Source organism: Eptatretus burgeri, chromosome 3 (assembly GCF_056783735.1).
Source record: "Eptatretus burgeri isolate ZD-2024b chromosome 3, Ebu_testis_v1, whole genome shotgun sequence".
Taxonomy (NCBI): domain Eukaryota; kingdom Metazoa; phylum Chordata; class Myxini; order Myxiniformes; family Myxinidae; genus Eptatretus; species Eptatretus burgeri.
In genome coordinates this window covers 101,330,974-101,343,473 of record NC_140963.1, presented here as the reverse complement: position 1 = coordinate 101,343,473, position 12,500 = coordinate 101,330,974, and the positions used below count along the sequence as shown (strand labels likewise).

General features: G+C 42.8%; 1 protein-coding gene across 7 annotated transcripts in view; it reads left to right on the top strand.

Annotated features, from left to right (window-relative positions):
• The window catches only part of GAD1 (glutamate decarboxylase 1), a 166,121-nt gene that overhangs the window by 98,642 nt on the left and 54,979 nt on the right, over positions 1-12,500 (top strand). For all 7 annotated transcript variants that reach the window (XM_085874705.1, XM_085874703.1, XM_085874700.1 and 4 more), the window contains 2 exons: positions 1,292-1,382; positions 3,417-3,529. In XM_085874705.1, coding sequence (XP_085730831.1) covers positions 1,292-1,382; positions 3,417-3,529 — 204 coding nt within the window. The remainder of the gene's footprint in view (positions 1-1,291; positions 1,383-3,416; positions 3,530-12,500) is intronic.

The following is a 12,500-nucleotide window of genomic DNA, read 5'->3' as shown; positions in this document are numbered from 1 at the left end:
TAGTCACCACCCCCCCTCCACCCCCCACCCTGACATGCCTTGCTCCTCCCTTCTTGTTCATGATTGGGTCGGAGCCCAGTCTGGTGGATGGGTAGGGGGAGAGAGGAAGCGACCCCTTGAGACCTGTCACTCAAACCACTCTGAGGTAATTAATGCGAAGGACGGTACACATCTGTTTTCCTTCCAAAAGTTCTATGTCCAGGCTTCACAGACACTTCAAAATAACAAAAATGACAAATTTCAAAGGGTAGAACATAAAATAAATCGGTCAAAAGGGGTGGTGGTTTTAGAAACCGACAAGAGGGGAGGTTAACATCTCCATCTTGACATAATAGTGACGCATATCTAACATCACATTTAATTCTTTCACTGTTATTCTCAACATGCAATTTCAGGAAATAACTATGCCTTCAGCATTTATTACCCTCTATAAATCCTTTCTGCAACAATACCCTTTGGATCTTTAGACTAATTTCAACCTCATAGACCTTTCGACCTCTTAAGATCCTTATAGACCCCATTTAGACTTTTACACCCCTTAGACACCTTCGACACACACCACACAAACATATTACATAATCTTATTGCAATACACAGACTAAACTTGTTCAACAAGTCATCCGCAATCTCCACCGACCCATAGGGTCGGTATTCTGCTTCATTGAACATAATTTGCACATTGAGTCACTGAATTAGTTCACTAATCAAAACCTGGAAGCCTATTGTTTGTTTTGGATTTTGCGAGTACTGTACTATGCACAACTTCTTTCTTGATTGTTCATTTGTCTATGAGCAGGAGATCTCAGAAGTTATGGAGCAGTTATGGATGGATTCAGTTGAAACTCGGTTGGAAGGTTGGGTGGGTGCCAAGGACTAATAGATTCGATTTTGGTGAAGATCCGAATTCGAGAATTTTTTGAATTATTCCTTCACCATTGAGAGATCGGGCCAAAAACGATATATATTATAGCATGATATCTCAAAAACTTATTCATTGGTTATGTGACAACACTTGGTGGATGAGTTGGATCAGTGATAAGAACAAGCCGGTTATATTTTGGTTAAGGTCCGGATGTAGATCCGGCCTATCAGTGGAATACTAAATGTAAGTTGTTCAGCCTGGCGGAGGAATGCGCTCTACCGAGTGAGGTTACAGGATTATTTGTTTCTACATCATTTTGCGTTAAATTTCACAAGCAACGAAGTTTGTGTACAAGAAAAACTAATGAATTAAGAATAAGTTTGTGCTGTTTGTTAATATTGTACGATTCTTTCCTTCTCGCCCTCGTAGGTCACCCACGATTTTTCAATCAACTCTCCTGTGGCCTAGATATCATCGGCCTTGCGGGCGAATGGCTCACGTCAACTGCAAACACCAACATGTATGTATGGATCTGTATGTGCGAGATGTGTGACTTCGTGCATGGTGTTCCACAAAGTTATGACACATTTACAATTGCGATGCAAAGGAAAATAATCATCATTTCGTGGGTCTCCTTGTACATTCATCTATTCAGTCAAACGTTCAGTATTGTCATCTACATTTTACGTACGTTAACGGTAGGTTCTCTGATAAGAAAAGTAAAGCTATAAGAGTTGGGGAGAATGGGCGTTGAAAGTGGAAGAGGGTTCAATTGGGGTCGAAGTATTGAAGAGCAAAGGAGGCTAATACAGAAGGGATCAAATATTGTCATTTTCACCCGTTTAAGAGATATTTCACCAAAGGGCCCTAAACCAAACAGCCATATCATTAATTGTCCACAGCCACGATCCTAATTGTCCCCAACTATGTCATTAATTGTCCACAGCCTAGTCATTAATTGTCCACAACCACATCATTAATTGTCCACAGCCATATCCTTAATTGTCCTCAGCCATGTCATTAATTATCCACAACCCCATCATTAATTGTCCACAGCCATGTCATCAATTGTCCACATCGAAATCCCTAATTGTCCACAGCCATATCCTTAATTGTCCTCAGCCATATCCTTAATTGTCCTCAGCCATGTCATTAATTGTCCACATCGATATCCCTAATTGTCCACATCCATATCCTGAATTGTCCACAGCCATATACTTAATTGTCCTCAGCCATGTCATTCATTGTCAACATCAAAATCCCTAATTGTCCCCACCCATATCCCTAATTGTCCACAGCCTTCTCCTTAATTGTCCACAGCCATATCCCTAATTGCCCACAGCCTTCTCCTTAATTGTCCACAGCCATATCCCTAATTGCCCCCCCCCCACAGCCTTCTCCTTAATTTCCCACAGCCATGTCATTAATTATCCACAGTCATATCCCTAATTGTCCACAACCATGTCATTAATTGTCTGCAGCCATATCCCTAATTGTCCAAAGCCATGTCATGATTTGTCCAAAGCAGGTCATTAACTGTCCACAACCATCCCCATAATTATCCACACCCATGTTATTAATTGTTCAGAGCCACGTCATTAATTGTCCACAATTATGCCCATAATTGTTCAGAGCCACGTCATGAAATGTCCTCAGCCACGTTCCTAATTGTCCACAGCCATGGCCCTAATTTTCCTCAGCCATCTCCTTTATTGTCCACAGCCATGTGTTACTAATTTTGTCTGATCGAATGGTTTTTTTTTGGCAATACTGATCTCTGCTGGAGCGTTTGCCCTTTTGCGATGAGGTACCTCAACATTTTGCTCTATTAGTATGGAAGGTAGATTGCTTTGGGTTATGCAACTACAATGAAGCGGTGTACTATGTAAATTGATATATGGTACTTCTTTTTTATAAGGTAGTTCAAAATGTATTAACCTCCCCGAGGAAAGGACTGAGTGCAAACTGCAGCTACATGAAGTAAAATCTCATTTTTGGTGAGTTTGGGTTGTTATGGATCGATTTTTGGAATGTACTTAGGTAGCAAAGTGTTTTTCGCAGTCTTCTCCTGCCACCTTGTGGTTCAACAATGTAAAAAAGAGGAACCACATTCGTCATACCCCCCCCCTCCGGCGTTGCAACTCTCACAGCATGCCCCACCCTCTGGTCATGCCCCACCTGGTCAATCATTCCTCACTCATCCAATCATGCTCCACTTCTCAAATCGTACTCCGCCTGCCACATCATACCCTGCCATCCAATCATGCTCCTGTCTCCACACCTGGCTCCGACCTTCAAATTGCATTCTACGCTGCACTGTTTATCTCAAGCAATGCCCTCCATTTCACACAATATCTCACCTCTTGGCTAAGCTAATGTTACCTGCACCAGACTCCCTTAAACTAGTGAATTACTTTGATGGTATCTTATTGTCTTCTGGAATAGTGCCATAGGTGATTCAGCCAACAAACAGCTTGTTTTCTCAAATAATATATTGCACTTTAACTTGTGTGTGTGGATCAGTGAAGCCAATTAATGTTGTGGTTCATTTTAGGTTTACCTATGAGATTGCACCGGTGTTTGTTCTCATGGAGAGTCTCACATTGACGAAGATGCGTGAGATTGTTGGCTGGCCAAACGGAGAGGGCGATGGAATCTTCTCTCCAGGTAATCTGCTCCCCAATATCAATCTAATACGAATAAAAGTGTGTGTGTGAGTGTGTGTGAGAGAGAGAGAGAGAGAGAGAGAGAGAGAGAGAGAGAGAGAGAGAGAGAGAGAGAGAGAGAGAGAGAGAGAGAGAGAGAGAGAGAGAGAGAGAGAGAGAGAGAGAGATGAGAGAGGTGTGGGAGGAGCATGCTTCACTGTATTGGGAAGGGGTAGAGCAAGGATGAGAGAGAGAGAGAGAGAGAGAGAGAGAGAGAGAGAGAGAGAGAGAGAGAGAGAGAGAGAGAGAGAGAGAGAGAGAGAGAGAGAGAGAGAGAGAGAGAGAATGAGAATTAATGTCAAGACAGGCAATGTCAATTAATTAGAGAGACAGACAGACAAGACAGACACAGAGAGAGACTTTGACTTTTATGTCCTTTTATTATAAAAGTATAAAAATTTCACAAGGCAAATTAAAACAAAAAAAGTTGAGGCACCATTTGCCTGAGGTTCATAAAAGCATCAACACATGAGAATCAAGTGCCATTCTTTAAGTACAGGTGCTCCAGCAGAGTCAGAACGACAATGAAAAGTTCAAGGATCAATGATATTGTTACAACTCACAAAAAATGTGAACTTTATTCTCCACACATTTACATAAGACACCACCATTGCACCATAAGTCTTCAAACACAGGAAGACTACCCATGTTTACATGATATGCATGTTCTAGTTTTATACGAGCAGACACCATGCCTTTGAAACAATAAAGTGCATTTTCATTTTTCTTATTCACCAATCTGGCTTTTCTGGTCTTATAGATTGCAAGCTTAGCAATTCCAAGTAAACAATTCAAAAGCAAAAATACAGATTTGTTTCCAGTGTTGAGAGCGAGCCCATAGATAAAGATTGGAAAGGAAAAAACAATTTTAAATAAACAAAAAATCCGACTCAGGTACAGAAACAGAGGTGACAACCTCTTGCATTCAATGAACGCATGATTAAAATTTTCGATACTCATAGAGAAGGGGCATGAATTAGACACAGAGGGGTTAAATTTCTGTAGGAGAACCTGTGTGGCCAGGGCTTGATGGACCAGTCTCCAATTTAAGTCTCCCGTGCGACCAACGGTCGGAAATTTGTACATCACCTTCCAATTGGGAGTAAGAAAAGCTCCTGCAGGTAAGGTCTCTTTCCAATGGTTTCTCAACGGTGTCGTACAGCCCGGAAAACACACTTCTCGACAAATCCCATATAATGTTTTTTTTCCCCATGACGTGGAACACACCAGACTCATCACTGTTTGAAGAAAACACGTCATGGTGTTTTTGGACTGTGATGGAAAGTTCAGGAAAATTTTGGTGAAAATCAACTTCCTCACTTACCCCATTCCACCCACTATTTAAATGTAGAAAAGTCTGGGTTACTATCCTCATGACCTCACCCACTACTTTCATTGAATGCAACCCAATTTTTTTTAGAAATCGAGCCAGCAGGCAACCATCGTTTCAAGGAAGGCTTCATAAGATCTTGCACTTTATTTATTCCACTATTTGTAAAGTACTTTATGAAAGACCGGCTGGTAGATATTCCAGCAAATAATAAGTTTTGGAATTGTGGCTCATGCACAAAATTCCTGGCATCATAGGAGATCTAGAGCCGCTGCACTCCAAGAGCTTGCCAAGCATTCAGAAGAGATTGATGAAACGCAGGGAGCCGAGCTCTATCAACCTGCTTTAGGTCTATAAGGAAGAGTTCCCGGTCATAGTCCAACCCACCTATTTGCCGAAGCAAGGTATTGGTGAGAGGACACCAGGACACTACTTCACCATATAGTAGGCGTTTTATTGCCATGAGTCGAAAAGCCATTATTCAACTCGGGATGTGCACCAAGTTTTGGCCACCAGACATTCGTTGCCTGCAAAATACATCTGGCTTGAGCCAGTGGTGGCCTCCCCAGAAAAAATCAATCAGACTCTTCTGAATGCTTGTGATCACAGCTTGAGGAGGCTGGAGTGCGATAACCTTGTGCCATACGGTTGGAAGTATTAGGTTATTAATGATCGTTACCCATGCCTTAAGTGACAAGAACTGGAGCATTCCTTTCCACCTTGATAGTTTCTGCTTAATGCTGTCGAGGAACCCATCCCAATTCCTTTGGATATAGCTTGTAGTTCCCAAATGGATTCCTCAGTATTTAAATCCATCTGTTTTCCATAACACTCCTCCTGGAAGAGTTGGGAGAGGTGCACATGAGGAGTGTGATGAGGAGATTGTATTTGGGTAGAGCCAAAGAGCTATATTGTTGTTCCAATTTACTCTTACTGATGAGGAAAGTTCAAATTTGGCAAGACAATGGGATAGCTCACTGACATCTTTTTGGTTTTTGACCACAACACACAGGTCATCTGCAGAAGCAGAAATAAAAATGTTCGGACTGTTTGACAAGGATAACCAGACAATGAGGTGTGAAGGATAGCCAGTAGAGGTTCAACAGAAAGTGTGTACAACATGCCTGACTGTAGACAACCCTGACGGATACCACGCTGAAAGGGAAAGGGATGGCACAAGCTATTATTTACTTTAAGCAGGCATGATGCATTTCTGTACAAAAGTTTTATGCAGGATATGAATTTTACCCCCAAACCTGCTCTATTAAGGACCGCAAATAAAAAGAATGATCCACACTGTCAAAGGCTTTTTCCTGATCCAGGAGTAACAACCCAAAACCCTGAGGCACGGTTTGACCGATGGCAATTAAATCTCGAACTAAAAAAATACTGTCATAGATGGATCGTTCAGGTATGCAATACGTTTGTTCATTTCCAATCAGGAGAAAGATGACATTTTTAAGACGCATTGCAAGCACTTTTGACACAATCTTATGATCAGTATTTAGCAATGAAACAGGCCGTCAGTTTGTAATCTGCTGCAAATCCCCTTTCTTTGGGAGGAGACACAAAACCGCTCTCCTGCAGCTCAGGGGCAATTCACCCTGATCTAATCTTTCAAGCAGGGTCTCCATTAGAGCAGGACCCAGAATTTTCCAAAAAGCTTTGTAAAATTCAGCAGCAAGTCCGTCAAGTCCGGGGGCTTTGCCGTCCTCAAGCAGTTTTGATGCCGCAGTGAGCTCCTCAAACGAAATGTCACATTCGAGTTGCTCTTGCTGTTCTTGAGAAAGGGATGGAAGAAGTTCAATCACCTCATTTATCATCGTTTTGTCCACAGTTCTCGGTGTAAACAGATTTGAGTAGAAAACCTGCATTGAATGTTTAATGTCACTCTGGCAAGTCAGAACACCTTTAGAAGAGTGTAAACTGTGAATCTGCCGAGAGGTCTTGACGGCCTTCTCAATGTTGAAGAATTCCTTACTTGGAGTCTCCAGTTGAATTCTGCTCATCCGAAGATGAAGCATTGCTCCAGCCAGTTCAGTTCAGTTCAGTTCAGCCAGTAGAGTCTTTTTTCCCACCAACTGCTGATGGTGATCATTTCTACTGGATGTTCCAGCTTCTTTCTCATATTTAAGTACATCTTCTTTAAGAGCACTTATCAACCCAGATGCATTACTGGTGGTATGTGAACAATATTGTTGACAGAAAATCCGAATTTGGGATTTTGTACAGTCCCACCACTGTCAAGTATTCGGAAAGGAACACTTTTGTTGTTCTAACTTCTTCCATACCAGTCGGAAGGCATTTTCAAACTGCACATCTTGTAATGATTTAACATTGAAAGTCCACTATGCACTATTACAATTAAAGGGTAACATACATTCCATTGCAATCATATGATGATCAGAAAAGCCAGATGGTCTTATGCTTGTTCTCTGAACCAGATTCACCATTCCCTGGTTTACATAGAATATATCCAGTCGGCCCATGGTTATCTGGTTCTTTGAACAGCACACCCATGTATATTGACGGGTGTTTGGATTTTGCAGACGCCAAACATCCCTAAATTAAAATTTTTGTACAAGTTTTGCCAAAACCATTGCACTGGGTGGATGGGGCTCAGGAGTATTCCTGTCCAGTCAGGGGTTGAGTGTGCAGTTATAATCTCCCCCCATACAAATTAGACTAGTCAAGTCAACAGTGTTTAAAAAACCTGCTAACTTTGGAAGGAATAGCATCCTTTCAGCGCTGTCACTGGGGCAATACACATCAATAATACAAATTTTTTGATTGCTGCTTATCAATTCTACAGCAATTAAGAATCCCTTACAGACCACCCTACAATAAATCTCCGAGGGTTGGATTCTCGTGTGCACAATAATTGCCACACTTGCCTTCGCATCCTCAAAGGCACTGGAGAAAAAAAAGCAACCTTTAAAAACCTGTGCCACTCATCCTCACAAGGTTGGTTGGTGTGTGTCTCTTGTAACATTAGAATATCAATTGTTTCTTTCTTAAACATCTGCAACACCTCGAGGGGACGCACACAGCTGCGGCCTCCATTTATGTTGAGGGATGCTACCTTCATTTATTTATATATTTATTTTTGAAAACTACGACTATTACGACTCTTGGAGTTGTTTTCCGGCCTTAGTGGCACACTTCCTCAACCGCTGGAATTGAGGTTCTGAAATCCTAACTTGCTGAGGTTCATGAATCATATTTTTTGCAGTTTTTAAAAAGGCATGGATATTTGGGAAAAAATCCCGAATTCTCACATGCCTTTTCCTGAAGGTTTCATTTAAAAAATTAATAATTTTGCATTCTGTTACCATGGTGTCTCCATCGTCCTCTTGGGCACAACACCCACTAACTGACAGTGTAGAAGAGATAACATCAAAGTCAACCTCATCATCTCTGTCATTCTCTTCCTGATCCAAACTTATTTCTAAGGCAAAAATCTCCATAGAATTTGAACCATCGATCTTTCCATTCCCATTTTGGCTGCCCACTATCGCATGCAGTCTCCTTCATACCATCTCTTGCATTTTGTTCCACAAGGGTAGGACTGCAGATTTCCTCTGAGGGACTTTCCAGCTTATCTGCCTTGTCATCACAAACACACACCTTTGCACACACCTCAGTGACAGATTCCTTTTTATCACTGCAAGGACCAAAATTCTCAGAATCTCCACTTGTATCCTCCTGAGAGGCACGAGTATTCTCAATGTCGACATCACACTCGTACAACTCAGGCAATTCAGCGAGTGGTGCAAATGAATTAGTCAGAGTTGTAATCGGTTCCAGTTCAATTCCCAGTGCCGAAGAGGGATTCTCTATAAGAGATGCATCCCGCAAGCTAAGTACATCTGACACAACAAATATCTTACTTTGTGTTTTCTTTGTTTCATTGACGACAGGACACAAACGTTTTTGTCCTTTTTTACGAGACACTGTCACGAACCCCTCCATGTCGTCATCAGTACAGTCCTGTACAGTGGAGGTCGAAGGACCAACCACTTCTGGTACATTAGAAGGTAGAGAGGAGGGGCCTACTGTTTGCTGCTCACCAATATGTGGTGGGGAGGGTTCGACCAGAAGTGGTTTCATTTCACCAGACCATTTCACACCCCCCAGTAAGTGGGGGGGGGAGGGGTCTGTTGCTTCCCGCTCACGAACAGGTGGTGAAGAGGAATCTCCCCTTTCACCCACCCCATGACGTGGGGAGGGGGGATCTACAATCTCCTGTACTTGATTTTCTGATGATCTCATCAAACTAGGACAGGAGTTCTTCACATGACCGTACGCTCCACAATGATATCATGCCTTGACATCCGTGGAGGCATACATTTTATACACATGGCCGTTGATTTTTGCACGTAAAACTACGTTTAACTTGTACTCATTTTCAGGCAATATAATGTACAGTACCCTTTTAAAAGTCATCACGTGTTTAAATTCTCCACTTCCTGAGTATCGGCACCATTGTGATCTTTGATACGATCGTACCGAACTTACTCAATTGAGCACACAAATCATCATTTCGAATGAAAGGTGGAGCGTTAGACACATTCACCTTAACCGCAGGTGTGTCTAATGGGGGTGTACGGCAAGGCCTTGCTCCAACACGGAGGTTACCATGTGCACCTCGGAAACTAACACAACGACTTTCTTGTTCATTCGAGAGGCTGCACGGATGTTGTGTAAACCAACGATCTTTTCGATTGCCAGTAACACGTCCTCAATCTTTACCTCCCTCGGGGGATCGCATACGAGGCCATTCTTACGAGTAAGTGACTCGTACATGCTATGATTCAAACGAACGTTTGCCATAGTTAAAAGTAATTTTAACAAAAAGAAAGAGTTTAAATGAACAAAAGAAACCTACCACAAGCGACGCCAGCAAATGGAGGAAACAAATAATAATAATAATAATAATAATAATAATAATAATAATAATAATATGGACGAGGTCCAAGAGTCGTTAAAGGTAGCCAAAAGCGTTGGCTAAACCTAGCAAACACATCAGATGGAACACAGGCCTCAAAACCGGGAGGGGTTCTGAAATAGACCAAACACCACCTATCGTGTGCGCTCTGTTTCCCTCTCTTGCTCATTAGATAAGACAAAACAAGGAGAAAAGGGGTAAAGAGAAACAAAAACCAAAACATTTAGATGATAAGAAGAGAGAAAGGAGAAGCAACACAGGCTCCACACGTACCGCCAGAGACTGAGCAACAGCCCCCTGTGATTGCATGTGCGTGCCAAGCGAACAACAGCTGTGCAAAGTGGGAGGAGACAGAGAGAGACAGACAGACAGACAGACAGACAGACAGACAGAGACAGAGACAAAAAGAGAGTGAGAAAGAGTTTCTCCTCCATAACTCCAAAATCTAGAAGCCTGAAGCTTTGCGTGCACACCAAGGGAACTCCAAGGAAGTGCACGAGTGAAAATTGTGTGTTTGCGTTCATTAAAACACTCCTTTTGAAGATAATTAACAGCCTTATTTAATGATATCCTTTATCAGGCGCATCCTCGGCCACCTCGTTCTTTGGGGGTCATAAGGCGTCTCCTGGATAACCTCACCAGGGTCTTAAGCAGCCATGTTTTTTTGGCCTGCTCATCCATACCTTGACTTGGAAAAGGCTGCAATGATTTCTTCATGATAAAGTTTTTTTTTCACTTTCCTCATTCATATCAAATGCCTGTTCATCATAGCTCTGAATCACTGTATACATCACTTTTGTAAGTACAATAGTTTTCAAATTAGGACCTTGGAGTGATTTCATGCATTAAATAATACGATTTCCCATGGTCTACTCTCACGGACTAATTGAAGTATATCATCAAACTATTATTTCGGTTTTGAGGATCAGATATCGTCTGGACTAAATGAGTGTTGAAAGCTGGAGTGAAATCTGATAACTAAAAGAAATAACGAGTCTCATTACGAAGCCGATATACCTATTTATTTTAAGCAAGCATGGCTATGTTCCCCCCTTCTCCATATATAAGCAAAAGAAAATGTGAAATTTTCAAAGCATTAACCTTATCTTTTTCTATTGTTTGGAGAAATATATTGAGTGAACAAAAGATTTTAAAATGTGCCAAAACTAAGCAGCTTCATTGACCTATATTATTTAATACATTCAGTACTTGACTTTGTGTCCTGTCCCCCAGAGGGACTGCTTATCTATCATGTCTGCCAGATCTGTCTATATTTTTGGCGGTTTCTCAAGATGCTCTTCAGGGAATCAAAGCAAATCTGGTGAAAAACTGACGTTTTAAAATAAAGTTATAACGCTTGCGCAGACCGCGAACCAATTTACCACGTGATGCAGGCACAGATGAGCAAGCACCATGGTGGATTATCTGCAATGTTTATTCAGGGGCGATTAAACTTTGCGATGTCTCCAGGGTTTTTCTGCATTAAACAGCAACTCTTTTGTAGATAAAGTCCTTATTTGAATGAATTCATTTTATTTCTTTAATGCTGCATCTGTGGTGAAGACTGACTTTAAAGGGAAAGGGATCTGATATGGTATGCAGCTACAGCCTGGCCAGCCATTCCTTATCAACCATTTAATTGGAGTGCTTGTTTGAGTGCTTATGCCACTTTCCGAGCACTCTTCAGTCGACAGCAGGACCGCACTACATCATTCTGAGCAAATCGTTCACTCACTGCGGATGCTTTTGCCGCACTACATCAATCAGAGCGAGCGTTTCGTGCTTCGTCGTCCTGAGCGAGTGCTTCGTGCTCTGTCGTCCTGAGCGAGTGGTTCTTGCTGCATCATCCTGAGTGAACGCTCCGCGCTCGGTCATCCTGAGCTAGCGCTTCATGCTCCGTCATCCTGAGTGAGTGGTTCTTGTTCCATCATCATGAGTGAGTGCTTCTTGCTTCGTCATCCTGAGCGAGTGGTTTTTGCTCCATCATCCTGAGCGAACGCTCTGTGCTCGGTCATCTTGAGCGAGCGCTTCGTGCTCTGACGTCTTAAGCGAGCGATATGTGTTCCATCGTCCTGAGCAAGCGCTTCCTGCTCCACCATCCTGAGTGAGCGCTTCGTGCTCCGTCGTCCTGAGTGAGCACTTTATGCTCCGTCGTCCTGAGCAAGCGCTTCATACTCTGTCGTCCTGATCGAGCACTTCGTGCTCAGTCATCCTGAGCGAGCACTTCCTGCTCTGTCATCCTGAGTGAGCGCTTTGTGCTCTTTCGTCCTGAGCGAGTGCTTTGTGCTCCATCATCCTGAGCAAGTGGTTCGTGCTCTGTTGTCCTGAGCGAGCGCTTCGTGCTCTCTAATCCTGAGCGAGCGCTCTGTGCTCTGTTGTCTTGGGCAAGCACTTCCTGCTCCGTCATCCTGAGTGAGCGCTTCGTGCTCTTTCTTCCTGAGCGAGCGCTTCGTGCTCCATCATCCTGAGCAAGTCGTTCGTGCTCTGTTGTCCTGAGCGAGCGCTTCGTGCTCTCTAATCCTGAGGAGTGCTTCGTGCTCTTTCGTCCTGATCGAGGGCTTTGTGCTCCATCATCCTGAGCAAGTGGTTCATGCTCTGTTGTCCTGAGCGAGCACTTCATGCTCTCTAATCCTGAGCGAGCGCTCAGTGCTCTGT